This window comes from Dryas octopetala, chromosome 9 (assembly GCF_963921425.1).
Source record: "Dryas octopetala chromosome 9, drDryOcto1.1, whole genome shotgun sequence".
Lineage (NCBI taxonomy): Eukaryota > Viridiplantae > Streptophyta > Magnoliopsida > Rosales > Rosaceae > Dryas > Dryas octopetala.
Window position 1 is genome coordinate 15,004,068 of NC_141374.1, and position 20,607 is coordinate 15,024,674.

Genomic DNA, 20,607 nt, shown 5'->3' on the forward strand with positions numbered 1-20,607 from the left:
TTATATATAAATCAGATGACACTGTGCAATAAAGAAAACTGATACACCAACTAATGCTAAGCTAATTAATCAACTTTTTTTTGGTTATGCATATACAGCTTAATTAATTATTCCTAATATAGAGCTTAAAAAATTTGAAAAAAAAAAATAGTTCCTTAATAATTCTGAGAGGTGAGATGGTTAAGTACCTGCATCCTGCTACAAATGGATGTTATTCTGAATCTGCAGCGCCTTTCTGCTAGCAGGGAAAGACTTGGGTCCCTCTACGTACGCCTAATCTCTAGGATCCTCTAGGATCCTCTAGATCCAGCTCCCCTGCGCTGATCCCATTCAATTGAGGAGAGAGAGAAAGTGTGTTAGGAATTAGGAAAGGACAATCCTAATGCCTTCGGAGATGAAATGGGTTACCTTAAACAAACCTCTTTTTCTTTTGTCATGAAGCTTAATCAAACCATGGTTGGTTGCAATTTTAGCATTTCTATCTTTGTTTTTTTTCCCTCTTATCCTGTATTGCTTTAGGCGTGGTAAGTGTGGCATTGTAATTTACTAGCTTGTTAACAGGGATTTTTAAATTATAATAAATTAATAAATCAGAGACAATGAAAAGAGAGAAAGGGACATGGGAAGGGTGGAATCTAATGGCCGGGACCGACGACCTAACCAACGGAGGAGGAATGCCACATAACGGAACCGCCGCCGAACCGACTGTTGTTAGTGACCGACATTTTTGGGTTCGGTCGGTGGTAATTGGCGATGTGCTTCAGGTTTTTGGTGTTTCGAGGGGGGTGGTATCCAAATTGCTTCCGACCCCCATAGTGGCTGTGCGGTTCGGTTCACCAACCGAAACCAAAAAAGGCACAAACAACACCGAACCGATCTGCTCGATAGGCGGTTTTTTTTTTTGGTATTTTGGTAAAAAAAAAAAACCCAAAAGTATATATTAATATGGCGAAATGCCCAATTGCAGATCCTCATTTGGTAAATAAATTAATATGGCGAGTGTAGTAGCACTCTTTTAATCATGTATATATGTACGTATATATAGTTAAACATGCTGGCCGAGGACCTAAAAGCGAATGACACTTTGCAACATGCTGTGATATGCTTGTGTGCATCTTTATATCAATCTAGTGCACTTTCAACATCAATCAAGAAGTTAAAAGAAAAGATCGAACTGATACATGCACCAATGTTAAACTTAAACTTGATTTTTGGTTATAATTGTCACTACTCATATGTTTTGTTTTATATGATAAAAAAATCTAATGCATGGGATGCGGTTGATCCCATTCTTATAATACTAAAAGTGGAAACCAATCAAATTAATATTATTAAAAGAAATTTTTCTTACTGGAGCTGCATATGTGTAGCAAGAACAAATTGAATTAGTATAACTTAATTGCTGTTTAACTTTTCAGTACCGTTGAAGTACTGTGAAGGGATCGGATCAATCTTTCCCATGTCACCATTTAAATATTGTTGATTATGCATGCCCCTTGGGGATGCTGACGATGATCCAAATATTGTTAATCTTAGTGCTCATGAGCAAGTGCCAAAGCCAAAGCTCTTATCTTGATCATCTTATAAATTAACCACCATAACCACATATATAACACACATTATACATATAAACATAGAGAAGAAAAGAAGATGTTATATCTCCTGCAAATGCTGGAGGAGTTGAATATTGAAACATTCTTTTCCTTTTTGCAACCTTCTTCCTTCACACTACTAGTTGTGGCCATTTTCATCATCCTTGTATACAAATGGTCCTCCACTACCCCAACAAACTCACCACCTTCTCCACCAAAGTTTCCTATAATTGGAAACCTTTACCAACTAGGCTTGCACCCTCATCGCTCACTTCAAGCCTTATCTCATCGCCATGGTCCTCTCATGCTCCTTCATCTTGGAAGCGTGCCAGTCCTTATTGTCTCGTCGGCTGAGGCTGCATGCGAGGTCATGAAAACTCATGACCTCACATTCTCCGATCGACCTAGGTTGACAGTCTTTAAGAAGCTTCTCTACAATTTCAAAGACATAGCAACAGCACCTTATGGTGAGTATTGGAGGCAGGTGAAAAGTATATGTGTTTTGAATCTGTTGAGCAACAAAAGGGTTCGGTCTTTTCGTGCTGTGAGAGAAGAGGAAACGAAATTCATGATTAGCCAGATAAAGCAGTCTTGTATATCCTCCTCCTCCTCCTCATCAGTTTTGAATTTAAGTGAAATATTTGCGACGCTTGCTAATGATGTTTTCTGTAGAGTAGCTCTAGGTAGGAAGCACAGTGATGGGGAAGCTGGGAGGGAGTTTAAGGAGATTTTGGGGGAGTTTGGAGAGTTATTAGGAAGTTCTGTTATTGGGGACTATATCCCATGGCTTGCTTGGTTCAGCCGTGTCAATGGTTTGGATGCTAGATTTGACAAGGTGGCTAAACAATTCGATGACTTTTTAGAGAGAGTGGTTCAAGAGCATATGGATACTAGTTCAATGAGTGGAAATGCTGACCATGTTCATATTGAGGATGAGGATGACCAAGAGGACTTTGTAGACGTTTTACTTGGGATTCAGAAACAAAATTTGCATGGTTTTTCTATTGATAGAGATGGTATAAAGGCTATCCTCTTGGTAATTCTCTCTCTCCCTCTCTCTCTCTCTCTCTAGTGGATAAATTCTTATTTAATAAATCTTGGGTGACCAATACTCTTGTAGGATATGTTTTCTGGTGGCACTGATACCACCCATACAGCCCTAGAGTGGGCAATGTCTGAGCTTTTAAGACATCCAAGGGTGATGAACAAATTGCAGAAAGAGGTAAGGGGAATAGTTGGAAGCAGAAGAGAGATAACAGAGGATGATTTGGTTGGAATGCACTACTTGAAGGCAGTGATGAAGGAGACTCTTCGTTTACATCCTCCACTTGTATTACTAGGGCCGAGGATGTCGACCCAAGATGTGAAAGTAAATGGTTACAACATTAAAGCCAACACACAAGTTTTGATAAATGGATGGGCAATTGGAAGAGATCCCAAGTCATACAACAAAGCAGAGGAGTATGAGCCAGAAAGGTTCATGAATAGTAGTGTAGATTATAAAGGGAACGACTTCGAATTGATTCCATTTGGGGCTGGAAGGAGAGGCTGCCCAGGAATGCAGTTTGCCATGACTGTTAATGAGATTGCTTTAGCAAATCTGCTGCACAATTTCAACTGGGCATTGCCTGGTGGAGGAAGAGCAGAGGATTTAGACATGACTGAATTCACTGGTCTATCCACACATAGAAAATATCCTCTTAAAGCAGTCGCGGTTTCATTTTCGTGTTAAAGTGCAGATAGAGAGAATACGTGTGTAATAATTATGGCCTTCATCCTATGATTGTATTAGGTTTATGTGTGTGTGTGTTGGAGTGAGAAGTAATTAAAAAGGAATCAGGTTGTATTATGCAGGCTTGGTTATGTATAAATAATGTAATTTTATAAACATAAACATAGAGAAGAAAAGTGTGTTTATTTTGTGTTAATTATTTTTGTTAGCTAGTGAACGATAATTTATTTGGTATAACTTTTGGTGAGCTTCCCTTTATCATATTTGTGTATCATACATATATCATTCCAATGACACTGTACAACATGAAAAAATTAAGAAGACTGACACAGTGATACGCCATTAATGATAAACTAATGAAGTTTTGGTTTAGCATAGCAAAGCTTAGTTCCTAATTCTGAGAGGAGAGATGTGGTTAAGTGGAAACATGCCACTAATGGATGTTATTCTAAATCTGCTAGCAGGGAAACACTTGGTCCCTCGACGCCTAACAAGGGTCATCAAGCTCAAAATGCCATAGGATGAAAGCAACAAATGTCTCCCAACGTTGATGAGTGTAGGAATACTCTTTTTTAATTAAGGAATTAAAAAAGAACAGTACGGATACATGCAACAATCTGAAACTTCATTTTTTGTTCAAAATCTTCTGGAAAATTGCTTGTATCATTGGACAAATTTTCCACATATATGTGCTGTTTTTGGTTCCACACTTCCACATTAATTTCAAAGAAGTTTACCCTAAAATATATATATATACATTTTTTTTTTCTTCTCATTGTCACTTATATAGTTATATGAAAGCCACTTAAATAGTGCTTTGGTCATGTCACATCACATGGGGCTGCAGAGTCGTTGATGTTGAAAATGTTGATGAGCAAGTGGCAAAGCCCAGTTGCTCTGATCTTGATCGATCTCATACATAAATGGACCTCCATAATTCACATATATAATTAACACACGTATAAACATAGAGAAGAAAGAGATGATGTTAAATCTCCTGAAAATGCAGCAAGAGCTGAATATTGAAGCATTCTTCTCTTACATCCTCTTGGCAGAAAATCTTCAAAATGAGTATGGAAAGAAAGAGAAGAGAAACCAGGAAAAGATTGAAGAGAGCGGCTCCTTTGTAGCTCTTGCAACATTTGATTCATTTGTGGTAATAGAAAAAGAGCCATTGCCATATTTTTGGCAGGCCACTTACATTCCACAACATAGAATTCAACTTGTTTCTCATCATTTGTTTATTTATTCCAACTCTGTCACATGAGAAAAAGTTTTAGAGCATTTTTTATACTTAGATATACAATTTAAGGGTGATTTTCAGAGATTTTATACGAGAATTCTTAATGTCAATAGAAGTTTGTTCTGACTAGATCTTATATGAGAATTTAAGATCATATATAGGAATCCTTACACATAGAAGGTTGTAAGGTTGTAAGGTTGGCAAGCACATATTCAGCTGAAGCAACTGCAAAGGTGAGTCCAGGACACCCTCTTCTCCCTCCACCAAATGGGATGAACTGGAAGTCCTGGCCTTTGAAATCAATTGGGTTTCCCTAAATCTCTCTGGGACAAACTCCTCTGGTCTGTCCCAGAATTTGGGGTCCCTTTGGATTGCAAATGCATTGACAAACACTCTTGTTTTTGCAGGGATATAGTAGCCTCCCAACTCAACACCTGCAGTTGTTTCTCGAGGAACTAAAAGTGGAGCTGGAGGATGGATTCTGAGATTTTCTTTGATAACACATTTCATGTACTCCATTTGATTGATATCATTCACATCTACCCTTGCCTTTTTCCCCACAACTCTTCTTACCTCTTCTTGCACTTTCTCCATCACACTAGCATTTCTCACTAGCTCTGTCATTAACCATTCCAGCCCTGTTGTAGTAGTATCACTTCCGCCTATAAACTTGTCCTAAAACCATAGACATAAAATCTTTCAGGCATATTGTTAGAATATAAAACAAGTGTTATCCCACATCCAACAGCTTAAGCTTTTGGGTATAGTAGTAAGCCAACAAACTGTGTGTTGAGAAAAAGTAAGTGAGTTTGTTAGTGAGTGATATACAGAGAGAGACCTGTAGGATTGCCTTCAGGTTGTCTTGAGTGAGCTCAAAGTCATGCATGCCATCCTTTTGAAGTTGGAGGAGATCATCCACAAAATCCTTCCTATCAGGCTCACCTTCTCTCTTTGCTGTCTTATGTTCTTCAATCATCTGATCAAAGAATCCATCTAATCCGGCAGAAGTTGCTTTCAAGCATGCATTGAAGCCTCTAAGACGGTCAATCCAACTCAAAGAAGGGAAGAAATCTCCATAACTGACAGCCATTATTTGCTTCATCAACCTTCTTGATATCTCCCCAAACCAATTACCCTCTTCTTCCACAAACTTGTGTCCCAGAATACACCTAGAAATTATGTTGTTGGAGGTTACCATCAGCATCTCACTTAGATTAATGGGAGCCCCACTGAGGCTTGCTTTGCGTATCATGCTGATCAATTCTGCAACTTCTTCTTCCCTTGCATACTGAAATTCTTGCACCCTTTTAAGGCTCAGAAGTTCAAGAACACAAATTTTCCGAACTCGTCTCCAGTACTCTCCATAAGGAGAAAACGCCACGTCTTGGCAACCATAGACTAATGTATTTGCAGCCGTAGACTGGTACCGGCCGGAGAAAATGGTATCATGAGTCTTCATGATTTCCTTGGCCATTTCTGCAGATGAAACTACCAGTGTTGGAGAGAGCATGAAGAGAGCGGTGTGGGAGTGTACCTAGCTGGTGAAGGTTTCCAATTATTGGTAACCTTAATGGGGATGGCGGTAATTTGAGTTTCCCACCTGATCCAATGAGTGAAAACAAGAGGCAAATGGAAAGAAAAAGAAGAGAAACCAGGAAAGGATTGAAGAGAGTGCTCCTAATTTGTAGCTCTTGCCACACTTGATTCAACAGTGGTGATAGAGCCATTGCCATAGTTTTTGCAGGACACTTGAAATCTGAGTCCTTGTAGTTTAGTTCTCTAGGTTCTGAACAATTACATATATAGGCAAAACCTAACATGTACAAATCATGCAAAAAAATGGCATGTACATCATCGGTGTACACTCTGCTGTTTTTACATCTGTAATTGTTTCTGTACACATTAAGTTATACAAGAAATATTATTCTTTGGGATCTTTTTGAGTTGTTTCAAAATAGGAGTACAACATCCGCCGCATCAAATTAACTAAAGTACAAAACTTATATGACATGAGCAAATTAACTTGTTTGATCATACTATGCTTGGTAGTTGGATCAATTCTAGCAGTAGGAGATTATGGCACATGACTCTAATTGGCACACGATTTTATAATAACAAAGAATTTTGGTGGTATATGACCAGAGCCGTGTAAAGCTTGTGATCAAGTTAATCAAGAAACGAGTTTTTCTATTGGCCTTATGACATACAATCTCATTTGATGGTCGAAATATATACTCTAGTAGTGGACCTGTCAAGATTTAAGGGTTAAAAAGTGGTTGTATAATGTATGACATGATTGTATGCAGATTTTTCCCCAAAAACATGCCAAACTTTGTTTACCCATAAAAGAAACATGCCAAAGTTTTACATCACCAGGAAACACATGTTGATGCACGAATAAAAATGTTACATACTACCCATAACATATAGCTACACTAGGAGTGGAGTTGCACTGTGACTTAAGAATAGCTTTCAACAAAATAAAACAGCAGAAAGTTAAAAGAAAGAAAATTTATCATAATGTATATACTCTTTGGTTGGAATGCAATGGAGACGTAACAGAGGATGATTTGGTTGGAATGCACTACTTGAAGGCCGTGATGAAGGAGACTCTTGGCTTACATCCTCCACTTTCATTACTAATACCCAGGATGTCAACCCAAGATGTGGAAATAAATGGTTACAACATCAAAGCCAATACACATGTTATGGTGAAAAATGGCAAATTGGAAGAGATTATAAAGGGAACGACTTCGAATTGATTCCATTTGGGGGTGGCAGGAGGGGCTGCCCAGGAATTCAGTTTGCCATGACTGTTAGTGAGATTGGTTTAGAAAATGTGGTGCAAGAGCAGACGATTTAGACATGACTGAATCCACTGGCATAGCCACACATAGAAAACTATTCTATTTTCTTGCTGAAAAACAGACAGGGAATGCCTATGTATTAAATACGGATTAGGCTTAGAATAGGTGAATGGTTCTATTCATCTCAACGTAACAAGAAAAAAAAAAGGCCTTAATTCTATGCCATTGGGTTTACCTACAAATATTTGAGAAAACTCAAACCTATTAATCTGTTATGCTCGCATTAATTTCTTTCAGTGTGGCTTGGATGCAGACGATAGTTTGTGCCTGAATCCGGATTGTATTACTGGAACTTGTTATCGTACTATATAATGCCACGGTCATCCCAGGATATAACAGAGGATGTTTTGGTCAACATGCAATACTTCTAAGGTAGTGATGAAGGAAACTCATTGCTTACATCCTCCTCTTTTACAAGGTGGCTTTCTGGAATTGCTTGATATCATATGCCATTTCAAGCAATTTCAGAAATCCCAAATCAATTAACAGGAGGAGCTCGATGGGTACATGCAAAGCAGTTGTTCCCAGTTCTGGCACCAGGCCAATTCATACTCTTTCTTATTGCCGATTCATTGACAAGGCACGTTTTGTAGCTATAAAGCATTTTATACTTGAAAATCCATACACTCAGTAAATCAACATGAATATAAATTAGCAAATAGAAAAGAAAAAGGAAGCCTTAAGGTGAGTATGCTGGAGTGCTTTAAAAATTTGGAGAAAGAGAAAAGTACAACTTAATTCATCGAACAAAAGGTGAAATGGCAACAGTTTTAATGCTCCGAAGTTCTTTAGGATCACTTTCAAAATGCAGGGAAAAGACTACCTAGAGATCAATCACACGAGACAGCTTCTGGATCCGGTTTAATAAGAAGTCCCCTTGCTTGATGGTTGCTTGGTACAGTGAATTCTTAGCATCCGGACGATTAGTTTCTAGAACACCAGCAACTTTGTCAATCTTGCAATGAAGCTTCCCTGCTGCTATGAAACGAGACAGCTCCCTGTAAAAATCAAGAAATGGGTTAGATTTATGTAGAAGGCATGTAACAATACTTAACTGCCTCTGAACTAAGTCAAGAATCAAAACTAAAAAGAATGTAGATAAAACTAAAAGGCAACCATAACACACAGCCACTTACAAATCAATGAATTCCACAGTCACACCAAATGCTTTTGCCATCGCTTCAATAGTAACACTCTTGTAGGATTCCAAGAACTGGGAATAAACAACAGTTCTGACCTCCCTCATGTAATACCGGAAGTGTGGATGCAAATACCGGTCCAACTTTATTTGCTCTGTCAAGCCAGCTGGGGAAAAAAAATCACAAGTATGAAATATATGGATTTGAATGAAATGTAACTAGAACAAATATGCATGTATGTAGCTTATAAAATTATTTATCTACTTACCAAATGCCGCGAAGAATGACTTATACTGGCAACCATATAATGCGTTCATAAACTCGGAGAGATGCGGTATTTTTCCAATCACCGTTAATATCTCAGGAGCATCCACCACCTGTGACATATTGGTTGAAATTTATATAAGCACACGAATCACCCAACAGAATGGGAGAAAAATATAAAATAAGAAAGTGAAATCACAAGCATGCAGTAGCAATATATCACGAGCATGCAGTAGCAATATAGTATACCTTTTGTTTTAAGGAAACTCTGTCCAATGATATAATGCTCGTAAGAACGGTATAAAATATGAAGATATCATAGGGGAATATTTCGTAAGTGGTGAAGGTAGAAATGGAATCCAAGAACAAATCAGCTGCCTTCTTAAAATTTCGAGTAGACATGCAGTACAAGCCTTCATACACCTTCAAACGATTCTTCCTTTCCCAATCACCTCCCTCTTCAAATAAGCTGTCATCATGATGCAACAGTTACAAACAAAGCTCAACTACAAAATTTGCAAATGAAAAAACCACAATATGCAGCTGACAAATCCATGTCACCACTTACTTCTTCGCTTTATCAATGCTCTTAGAAATGAGGTCGAAATCCATGTAAAAGAAACCAAGTTGCAGTGTATAGAACACCAAGTCCATCTTCTGCCCGACTGCAACTGTTTTGCTTTCTGTTACCTTGAGCTGTTCCAATGCTTTCTCCTAGGTTCATAAGGGAAGAAGTAGGATGTCAAATTGAGATATAACAACCTAGTAGGTGAAAAGACAAAAGCAGATATAACTTGTACAACAAATAAGTTACAACTTATCTACCTTGTCACCTATACGAATGAAAAACAAGGACTTAGCCAAATGAGCTTCCCGAACCTCACTTTCACCTAAGTTTTCTTCGGCATCAGCAATCCTGAACAAAGGCAACCAGATAAGTCACTTATTATTTGATAATGATGCCAAATCAGAAAAAATAAAAATGCAAATTGGGGGAATATGTATACTTTCCCTCTGATGACCAACAAGTTGAATCATGAAACTACTCTTGTTTTTTACATAATTTATAAAGAAAACCCATGACATAAACCCTCAACGCATACAGGGACAAGGGAGCAACCAAGCAAGACCTTCTGCTGAATGTAAAAATAAGCATTGATGCATCCCATAAAAGATAGGGCATAAGCAGAACCAGCTTAACACAGTTGAAAGGATGTGGCCACATAAAACAGTACATTCCATGCTGAAGAAACGAATTAGATTGGCTAAGTTAATTGGTCAATAGGCTTTAAGGAGAACTAACATGCTAAAGCTCAGACATTGCGGCCTATCCGTAAGATCCCACTTCTCTCTCTATCAATTGGAATCCAATCTAAATCAACTTAACTATGTCCAATTACAATAAGGTCAATTAAACCAAGCCAGTCCTAACGCAAAAAATTCCTTACATTCAAGGGAGGAGGATTTCAAACTTTATCCTATTTAGAAAACCCACCCTAACGCAGACCTTTAAGGTAACCAACTTCCTTTTTGAAACCTGACCATTCACCTGTTGCATCTAAGATTTACTCCTCAATCTCTATTACATCATACTTTTCAACCCCCTCCACAAACCCTCTAAACCCAATATCTACTCACTGTTATTCTATGCCAGACCATGTACTAGGATCCATTGACACCTCCATGCCAAACTCCAATGTCTTTGGGGGAAGTCACCTCAGACCCAATAGAAGTGCATGCATCGTTGAAACCTGATGTGCCATGGAGGAGGATCAAAAATTTAAATACCCCAGATCTATTCAACCAGTTTATTATTCCCATCAAATTTTGGAGAAAAGGCAAATTTAAAAAGCAGTTTTTGCAGGTGTGTTGCAGCAGAAGCTAACCAACTGGACAAAGACACATGGCATGGCAATCTAGCTTGTTTACACTGCACAAATTACATCACAAAAACTAGAATAATAGTCCCCTTTTTCACACCATACAATTTTGTTACTAAATACATCTGGACAAAATATTAATTCACTGTAAAACCACCAATGGTTTACAAAGAGGTCAACAAAGAAACCATGCTCCATTAGATGCAACAATATATGTAGCTAATATTGCAATTTCGTATCTACTAAAGCACGCATTTCAATTCAATATCCTTCTTCTTTTCTCAGAATTCTCGGTAACCAAACAGAAGCTAGGTAAAAAAAACTTAAAATTGAAAGGAACACAAAAAACTATTAACTCACTTTTCATCGAGCTTCTTGAGCTCGTCCTGATTCTTCGCGCGCATCGAGTCCAAAACGCTCTGATCCAGCTCCAGCACCGATTGGGCAACTAGGGTTTCGTACAACGGCGCCATATCTAAAAAACACAAAACGGAACCCCCAATCCCCGTTATGTAAAGCAAATTTGGAACGACGGCAAAGTAAAACTCGGAAATAAATCGGCGATTTACCGTCGGCTTTGACGGAGGCGAAGACCTCCTCTCTGAGGCGGACCTTCTCGATGTCTTGGACGTCGGGGAGCGAGAGAAGGAAGAGCTTGTTGGCCAGCACGAGGTGCGGTTGCTGAGGTTCTTGTCCTTCCATGGCGATTCGGTGATGGTGACTCAATGAGTTAGGTTGCCGAGTTTGGCTTTCTTTGTGCTTTGCTTGGGCGATGAGGCACTGAACTGTGTCTGTGTGTGTGTTCTTGTTTATGTGGTAGACTGGTAATTCGAGGGGAGGTAAGGGTGTGATCGTATGCTTCTCGGACAAAGTGTTATAGTGTGGGGGGTAAAGTGGGCTAGGCAAAGCAGGCCTGAGTGCTGTATGGTCCGGGCTGACTGGGTAGGTCGCTTTGGTCCATTATGGGCTCCAATTTTTAAATTGCAAACACAAGGAAATTATAAGGATTAATTTCAGTTTAGTATATCAAGTTTGCTTTAAATTTTAATTTAATACTTTATGTTTAAAATCTTATATGTCATATATCATCTTGTCAAAAAAATTATAAGGGTTAAAAAATGGAAAAGAAAAAATTAAACCACAATGCCACTTGAATTTAAAATTTATAAATAAATCAATTAAATTTTTCAAAAATAATAAATTTCTCAATGCACTTTTCCATAATTTCATTTTTGTCACTATTTACCAAAATAAAAAAGATAAATTATAATATGTCAATAAACATATATTATCATATAGATGTAATATAGCTTATAGTTTAAGTCTCAAGTTTTGGGCTCCCAAAATCATAAGCTCTATAACTCCAATTCTAAATCTTAAACCAAATCAAGAGCAATGTTTTAATTTCACACTTATAAGTAATGAAAAAACTGGAATAGACAAGTTGATATAATGGAAGGACACACCAAAATACATGACCTTAGTAAATGGATTAGGACTATCGACTAAAATGGGATAAAATTGCAAAAATCATTTACCTTTATGGGAAAAAAAATATCCAAAGTGATTATTATATAATATTAAAATATTTTATTGATTTAAATTAAATTTTTTAAAATTTAAAATTTAAAATTTGTTAAAATGTTGAATTTATATCTATTCCATCAGGATTTTCTGTCTAAGTGGTATCCTTTTCATACTTACCAAGTGGTATTTTCATTTTCTTTGACACATTTTGCTACTTATTGCTTCATTTGAGCCTCATTTTGTTGTTTCTAAAACAATAAAAAGCCTAGAAATTTCTCCCCAAAGTTTGGGAGGTATAGGTGTAAGAAAATCCTAATTGGAATACAACCGATTCTAATTTAAGTGGAATAACAAACACAAACACTATACATATATTGTTTTTCTTTTATTTGTTCATTTTTTTTTTATCAAAATGCAAAAGCAAGCATCTTAAGAATTGTGGTGCAATTTGAATTGGGCGAATTCAAACCCAAGTTTGAGTTTCAGCCCCTACACTCGACTAGCTCGATTATGATTTATACTTTCTCGAGTCTAAATTATAAACTTTTTTTTTTTTTTTTTTTGAGAAATCTAAATTATCAACTTTTCAAAGCATGAGACAAAATTTTATTGCCTTGTTATTTGACCAAACAAAAACTGAAAAAAGTAGCTTGTTAAAATGGGTCGGTTATTTTATGAAATTTTGAATTTTAGAAGAAAAGCCCAAAATGAGCCCAGAATTCTAATCGTCGCTGGATCCCCGTGGCCCGAGGCAATAGATGGAAGTTGGAATATTCTTTAATAGTACAGCAATCGAGGGTCCAAATTGGCCCAATGATTATACCAACTCAAGCACTCTACTCTGACAGTGGATCCTCCAAGTCAAGTCCCAAACCCCCTCCACCTCCACAGTTGAGAACCAGAAGCTCTCTGTGAACCACTCCGAGCTCACTCTCTGTATCCAATGGCGAAGAGAAAGCCTAGGAAAAACAATGCCCCCATTACCGTCGATCTCGACGACGATCTCCACTCTCCCATTTCAGGCAAGTCCTTCTCTGTCTTGGCTTCTCTGTTGTCGCTACTCTGCTGTTTCATTCACTGTTTCTTTTGCTTTGCTTCAATTTTCTGGTTGGAATTGCCATACACTTTGTTCTTTTCCAAGTTTTAATCTTTTATTTAGTGTTGGGGGATTCATGGAAACGCTTGTCCTTTAAATTAAAGAGGGAATCTTTTATAAATAAAGTTAAAATTGTTTGTAGTTTTGTTTAAAATTGTTTCTTTATGTATATTCTCTTAGATAAGGTTCTCATGGACCTAAATTTTGGGCTTTTATTTGGGAATTGATAGCAAAATAGCATGGAATGGAAATTAAATGAGAGAGAATTTGGGGTTATACAGAAATTTGGTTGAATATATTGGATATGGGTTATCTGGTTGTGTTGGTATTACTTTGTCTTTTAATCTGAGTGTTATAAAACTCTACATCATATGAGAGAACCCTTTTGTTCTTATAATATTCCAGCACTCAGATTACTAGGCAAGGAATATCAAAAGTAAAATTCATTTGCATCTTGTTAGCTTATGTACTAGTTAGTGAATTGTTTGATGGGTTAGAGTGTTTGTGTCCTCCAACAGAGATTTACAGAGAACAATTGTCGAAGCATCGCACTTGTTGGATGCATGTTTTAGCATCTTCGAAAGCTCAAAAGAAGAGAATAACTAAAAGTGAAACTGAAGTGATTAAAAAGAGATCGCCGTGCTTTTTAAACTTTCCTCACCGGGAGAGGTCAACGAGGAGATTTAAACACCGCAAGGATGCCAAGCAGGCAGCACCACTAGCTCAGAAGTCAACAAAGAGATTAAACCACCGCAAGGATGCCAACCAAGCGGTATCATTATCTCAGAGGTCAACGAGGAGATTTAACCACCACAAGGATGCCAACCAAGCAGTATCACTACCAAGAGAAAAACAAAAGCTAAACTCTGAAGAGTTTTCATGTTACTTTGAGTAAGTCCTAGTTTCAACTTTTAAGTAATCTGCTGAGGAAATGTAGCCCCAAACTTATCATATGGGATTTTGTTTGAAATGTTTAGGAACTTATGGAAGAGCTTCTCAGAGGATAAGAGGACTTCTTTCACATACCTTGACTGTTTATGGTTTGATTTGTACATGAAAAAATCCTACAAAGCCAAGGTTCTGACCTGGATTAAGAAGAAGCATATCTTTTCAAAGAAATATGTTCTTGTTCCTATTGTTTGCTGGTAGCTATCTTCCATTACCTTGACCTAAAATCCTTCCATTCTATTAATGCTTACAGTTCTAACATTTTCTAATTTGAAATGCACCTTTTTTAGGAGTCACTGGCGCCTCTTAATTCTCTGCCATATTGGTGAGAGTGTGCAATCAGAAACCCAAAAACCATGCATGTTGTTGCTTGATTCTCTTGAAAAGGCAGATCCGAGGCAGCTTGAACCATATATAAAAAGGTATATTTTTTCTTTAGCAAAACCTGTCTCCCTTATTTCTGGACCATATTTATTGGATGTGCCATTCGGTTTATCATTGTTTTCAGATTTGTAAAAGACATTTATGAAGCAGAGGGCACACGTCTTATCTACGATATTCCTTTGTTGGTGCCTCAGGTGACCTAACCATGATCTCTGTGACTTTCTCTATTCATCTTTGAAAATGTTTATATTTACTTAAAAAAATAATTTTTCAGGTGCCACAGCAGAGAGATGATGTAGAATGTGGTAACTTTGTTCTCTACTACATTAATTTGTTCATGGAGGGTGCTCCAGAGAATTTTAGCATTGAGGGCTACCCTTACTTTGTAAGTTTTTCCCTTTTACCATGTGTTTATTCTATGAAGCACAGTTCATGTATTGTTAGTTATGCACTTTACCTTTCTCTGGAAATTGCAGATGCAAAAGAATTGGTTTACCCCTGAAAGCTTAGACTGCTTCTGCCAGAAACTCTATTCCTCTGCTAAGTGATGTCCATAAACTTAACAGTGAAAGAAAAGTCCATATGTTTTGGTTGACTTCAGGTGTACATTTTATGTAGATTGGTTTAGCCAATTGTAGTTCCAAATGGATTCATGGTGAAAGGTGCAATGAATCCAGGTAGTTCATGATGCAATGAATGTTTAAGTGGATAGATGAATGCTTGTTCTTAGGATGATTAAGTATCACAGGAAAAGCTTAACTTAAGAAACCTTTTTGGCTAATGAGAGAGAATTTTGAATATTATAGATGTTGACTCCTTTTTGGCTGGTCTGTATTTCCTTGTTGCAAATTACAATTTAGTCTTGATTTTATGAACAAGAAGATAGTTGAGCTTGATAGTTGACAGTGCACAGTGCACAGTTTTGACAGTGTATTAACATGCGCAATGAAACCCACATGTAACTCTCCTGATGTAGAAACGATCTCTTAGACAATCAGTTCTTTTTGGGTATAATGGAGGATACTTTTCGCGCCAAATGAGAGTTTAAAGATAAATTAATCCCAGCAAACATGCTTTTTTTTTTTGGGGGATCCACAAACCCTCTAAACATGTTAAGAGTGGCCTGCAGGCATTTAGAGCCAAGAGTTGCTTGGCTAATTAAAATTGGATATTAATGAAAGCAAACATCTTCAATGGAGATCTGGAGATCACTTCCACTAGTGAATAGGATGGAACATCTATCAATTCGACGACAGACCGGCTCATGCTATTAATAGTAGCATCTACTAGATTGATTAATTATAATCCAATACACAACAATGTCAAGGTGCTCGAATTGATCATAATTTTATTTATTTTCTTTAGGTCAGAGATTGTTAAAGATATATATGTACGATTTTTTTATGAAGAATGTGTCTGTTCAGAAAGAATTTCGGTTGAAAAATCCAAGTTACAAGATCAACGAAGTGGTGGGTGATGAAAATAATGGCAACTCAAGATGAATGGTAGTTAAAACGTTACTCTATTCATAATAAATGGTAGCTAAACGTTTCTCAATGCACTAACCACCACCATTCTGTCACAGCAGTTATGTGGCATTTGGGAACTAGAATCAGAGGAATGAGGTAAAATAGGTCTATCAACTATCATAGGCTTTTCAGATGTGTAATCAGAATAGTCTGAATCACTTCCTTTCAGTACAAGATTGTAACTTTTGCTGCATTCTACAGGTACAGCTGAACAACCTGAACAATGGCTTCTTCACTTTTGCACACTATGAATCAGAAGCACAAGGTAAAAGATTGATCCGGATCTCCACATTACCGCCAAATAGAGGTTCCATGACTCCTCAGCCTTAGATACATAATCAGGATGGCAGAATTCCAATTCAGCTATCGCAAGACCTAAAATTGACCATTACTCAGTTTAATATGCATGAGTGTAAATCTTATTTATAATAAAAACCTATCTTCATGATTATAAAGATGAGAACAGTTTGGGTGAATGGAAATTCATCCAACAAATGCAAAACAGAATATACAGTAGTTAATACAGATTATCTTGAGTGATAACTTTCCTTGATTAACAAGCAAAGAAGACAACTTTCCTTGTTTTTTCAAAAAATTCTTGAGTGAATTGGATTGGCATAAATCTGTAGCTTTCTTCCATATGGATTCCAACTTCCATCACTATCCTTCTGCATTCCAAACTTCATATTGCATAAACAAGTGGCATAGTTCTTGAAACTCTGCCCTGTGGATGATATACCACAAAAAAATTCATCTGGGACTGTCCAATCAGACCTCTAAAAAAATATTTGGAAAAATTGGACAGTTTCGAGACCCTAATTTGGGGCCGATTATCTGGAGTTGTAAAGGTCTGATTTGGGTGATCTTTATATGGTTGTAAAAAGGATATGCATATCTTTAAACTCAGTATAATTTTTTTGAATTTGGTGGAGGTTTAATGGGTCTAGCGTCGGGCCAAAGTTGAGATAAAAACTAAAAAAAAAAAGTTCTTAATTAGCACAAAATGAAAATTTCAATTCTCAGTTAACACAAAGTGTCCTGAATAGAGACATGGGGTATAATTGGAGTCCTTTAGCTAAAATGTTTCCTATTATAATCTAAATGGATTGGTAACACCACGTCATCATGTCACGTGGTGTCACGGTCACATACAATAATTTTATGTGTGGTTGATTACCAAGATAACCTCAGCGATGTCAAACATCATGTTGTTTTACCGCAACACAAGGTTAATGCGGTGCGCAGTTCACGTGCGCAATGGGCCAAGATTTTTTGTTTTAGCTAGGACGCTTTAGGCCAAGGTTAAACAGGGGTGGGTCAGTGTTGGTAACCGACCCGAACGGCCCTTATCGACATCAACGAACAGCGAAGGAGCACAAAACGGATTGATGTCGATTCGACTATGGGCAGTTACTGACTTTTCGGGTTCGGTTAGGCTCAGTGGCTGTTCGGGGTTTTGGTGTTTCGAGGGGGGGCGGCGTCCAAGCCGTTTTCGATGCCGAAGAAAGCAGTACCGTTCGGTCAAACCACTGAAACCAATTTTCAACCAATAACCACCAAACGGCTTGGATAAATTTTGGGATAAAAAAATCCCCACTCTAGGTTAAATGGTTAATACTCTGCGTTTTTCTGGTTGCGTGGTTCAGCAAATTAGTTAGGGGAATTAAATTTTTTAGTTGAACTTGGGAGTGAGTGGAAAGCTAGGACAACCAATGGCGAAGACATGGTGGGTGGCAATAGGGTCAACCGACCCCTATAGCGTTTTTTTTTTTTAATGATATTGAAGCATTTTTTTATTAATTATTAATAATGAATTTTTTTTTAGAATATATTGACAATGAAGTTGATGAATATAGTAAAAATTTAGATAGATTTGATGTATTATCGAATTGATCATTTTGAGTTCCTTTCTCTTTTACCATTTATCAAAAAACGAAAAAAATCACTTTTTTTTATCTATTTATAAAATGTGTATGGATTTTGTGAACGTGACATATTTTATGTGGGTTTTTTAAAAAAAAAAAAAATTAAGGGGGGAATAGAAGATTGAACTTGGGTGTACAGGGAGTAATTATATGGCTCTTCCAACTTGACTACTCTAACGACCGCATATTTCACATAGGCTCGAAATACCCAATGTTAAAATTTATAATTATAATGGATTCATACTAGTTAGATCATAAGAGGGTTACTTGGTTTGTTATCACAATAACCTCTTCTACTTATTTTTAAGCATATAATACGTATTAATTTTATATATTGCCTTTTTTTTATAGGTTGCCCTCACGAGGTTTGGTAAAATTTTTTGAAACTCTAAAAATATTATTTGTTTAATAAAACTATTAAAAGTGCATTATTTAATAATAACTTAATACATTAAATTATTTTATAACAAAACAACTATAGTTTATAAAGATGAATAAGTAAGTTATAGTTTATTACATGTGCTAATAAGTCCACTAAATTGTGCAATATTTGTTAACACTCTAAATGCGATTTCTTGAAGAAACAGTGATCGTCAATCATTTTTACATAATATGTTGGTCATAATAAATTTACTTTTTTAACATATGATAACCAAATATAAATTTGTGTCTCAATGAGTTAGTATAAAACCTAAAATGTAAGTGCTTTCAAAAAATACTACCAATGTAAAGAAAAACTTGAGTTGATATTAAATGATTCATTATTGAATATATATATATATATCTATTTAAGATATTGGAAGAAATTAAAAGAAACTATAGTTAAAACTATGAGTTAAAATTTACCCCCAATGAGTAAAATTCCTAGTATAATTGATTTCCTAATTATGGATTTGGGTATAGCTTGCTTGTCTTACTTCTTTCAATTGTTTATTTGTATATTGGTTTCTATTTGTATAGATTGTCACCTTCTTGTATTTAAAAATTGAATCTTTTCTTAGAGAAAATATATGGGTCGGCTTATGTAGCAAGGAAACTGTAGAAACGACTTGAGACACCCTAAGAAACGACTTGAGATTCTCTAAGGCACGACATGAAAACTGTAGGGTATGATTTTAGAAGTGTGAAAACATGACTTGAGATGTCACTAGATACAATTTGAAATGCATCAAAGGTATAAACTATTAAAATGTCTAGAATTACGAACTAAAATTCTCAAGGAACGACTTAAGATGCCCTAAGGAACGACTTGAGATGCACTATAACATGAATTGAGAAACTCTAAAATATGACTTGAGAGACATAAAAACATGACTTTCACAAGATACAATTTGAAATACATTAAGGGTATAAACAATTAAATGTCTCGATCTACGAACTGAAATTCTCAATGAACAACTTTGGATGCTCTAAGGAATGACTTGAGATGCTCTAAAGCACGACTTGAGAAACTCTATGGTATGACTTTTAAAGCGTGATAACATGACTTGAGACATCACTGATTACAATATAAAATGCATTAACAGTATAAACATTTAAAATACCTCGTACTTAGTGATATCTCAAGTCATGTTATGATGCTTTCAAAGTCATACCCTAGAGTTTCTTAAGTTGTTCCTTAGAGCATCCGAAGTTGTTCCTTGAGAATTTCAATTCATAGTTCGAGACATTTTAATTGTTTATACCCTTAATGCATTTCAAATTGTACCTTGTGCAAGTCATGTTTTTACATCTCTCAAGTCATATCCTAGAGTTTCTCAATTCATGTTATAAAGCATTTCAAGTCGTTCCTTAAGGTATTTTAAGCCGTTCCTTGAGAATTGTAGTTCGTAGTTCTAAACATTTTAATGGTTTATACCCTTGATGCATTTCAAATTGTATCTAGTGACATCTCAAGTCATGTTTTCACACTTGCAAAGTCATACTCTACAGTTTCAATGTCGTGCCTTAGAGAATCTCAAGTCGTTTCTTAGGGCGTCCCAAGTCGTTCCTTAAGAATTTCACTTGTGTAGGTCTTGTAGGTCGAGACATTTTAATTGTTTATACATTTGATGCATTTCAAATTATACTTGGTGACATCTCAAGTCATGTTTTGACGTTTTCAAAGTTATACCCTAGAGTTCTCAAGTCGTTCTTTAAGGCATCCGAAGTCGTTATTTAAGAATTTCAGTTCGTAGCTCAAGACATTTTAAACATTTATACCCTTGATGCATTTCAAATTACATCTTTCTCTCTCTTTGTCCCTCCCTCTATTCCTCTCTCTTCCTCTATGTCTCTTTCTCTCTTTTCCTCTCTGCTTTCTGCACACCCTCACCCTGTTGCTGCACCTCCCCTCCCCACCCTGCCCAACCCACTGGCTTGCGCATACCCAAAACCCGTTGGCGAGTCCCAACATCAACATCCCGACAAGACAGAGATGGAGAAATAGAGAGAGAGAGAGAGAGAGAGAGAGAGAAAAAAAAAAAAAAAAAAAAGAGGAAT

At 36.7% G+C, this 20,607-nt stretch overlaps 3 protein-coding genes and 1 pseudogene across 3 annotated transcripts; 2 read left to right on the plus strand and 2 right to left on the minus strand.

The window, feature by feature from the left end:
* The first annotated feature begins 1,650 nt into the window (after nucleotides 1-1,650).
* Nucleotides 1,651-3,324, plus strand: LOC147274622 (cytochrome P450 736A117-like). Its single transcript, XM_086256322.1, has 2 exons — nucleotides 1,651-2,628; nucleotides 2,713-3,324. The coding sequence occupies exons 1-2, from the start codon at nucleotides 1,651-1,653 to the stop codon at nucleotides 3,322-3,324; spliced, it is 1,590 nt and encodes a 529-aa protein (XP_086112448.1).
* Nucleotides 3,325-4,718: 1,394 nt separating this feature from the next.
* On the minus strand, nucleotides 4,719-6,294 carry LOC147274623 (phenylacetaldehyde oxime monooxygenase CYP71AN24 pseudogene; annotated as a pseudogene).
* A 1,771-nt stretch (nucleotides 6,295-8,065) lies between these two features.
* On the minus strand, nucleotides 8,066-11,536 carry LOC147274624 (26S proteasome regulatory subunit Rpn7). Its single transcript, XM_086256323.1, has 8 exons — nucleotides 11,287-11,536; nucleotides 11,078-11,192; nucleotides 9,663-9,753; nucleotides 9,406-9,551; nucleotides 9,087-9,306; nucleotides 8,842-8,950; nucleotides 8,571-8,739; nucleotides 8,066-8,432 (listed from the first exon to the last, which is right to left on the minus strand). The coding sequence occupies exons 1-8, from the start codon at nucleotides 11,417-11,419 to the stop codon at nucleotides 8,258-8,260; spliced, it is 1,158 nt and encodes a 385-aa protein (XP_086112449.1). The 5' UTR covers nucleotides 11,420-11,536; the 3' UTR covers nucleotides 8,066-8,257.
* A 1,547-nt stretch (nucleotides 11,537-13,083) lies between these two features.
* Nucleotides 13,084-15,545, plus strand: LOC147274625 (Cysteine proteinases superfamily protein). The gene is made up of 7 exons (XM_086227695.1): nucleotides 13,084-13,266; nucleotides 13,859-14,231; nucleotides 14,318-14,485; nucleotides 14,579-14,710; nucleotides 14,797-14,866; nucleotides 14,947-15,057; nucleotides 15,149-15,545. Exons 1-7 carry the CDS (start codon nucleotides 13,188-13,190, stop codon nucleotides 15,218-15,220), a joined length of 1,005 nt encoding a protein of 334 aa, XP_086083821.1. The 5' UTR covers nucleotides 13,084-13,187; the 3' UTR covers nucleotides 15,221-15,545.
* Nucleotides 15,546-20,607: the final 5,062 nt, after the last annotated feature.

Coding starts and splice junctions, on each gene's coding strand:
- LOC147274622 (XM_086256322.1), top strand. CDS start 1,651: ATGTTATATCTCCTGCAAATGCTGGAGGAGTTGAATATTGAAACATTC. Junction 2,629..2,712: donor GTATAAAGGCTATCCTCTTG/GTAATTCTCTCT, acceptor ATACTCTTGTAG/GATATGTTTTCTGGTGGCAC.
- LOC147274624 (XM_086256323.1), bottom strand. CDS start 11,419: ATGGAAGGACAAGAACCTCAGCAACCGCACCTCGTGCTGGCCAACAAG. Junction 9,307..9,405: donor AGCATTGATAAAGCGAAGAA/GTAAGTGGTGAC, acceptor TCATGATGACAG/CTTATTTGAAGAGGGAGGTG. Junction 8,740..8,841: donor GTCATTCTTCGCGGCATTTG/GTAAGTAGATAA, acceptor TTTTTTCCCCAG/CTGGCTTGACAGAGCAAATA.
- LOC147274625 (XM_086227695.1), top strand. CDS start 13,188: ATGGCGAAGAGAAAGCCTAGGAAAAACAATGCCCCCATTACCGTCGAT. Junction 13,267..13,858: donor TCTCCACTCTCCCATTTCAG/GCAAGTCCTTCT, acceptor GTCCTCCAACAG/AGATTTACAGAGAACAATTG. Junction 14,867..14,946: donor TTCCTTTGTTGGTGCCTCAG/GTGACCTAACCA, acceptor ATAATTTTTCAG/GTGCCACAGCAGAGAGATGA.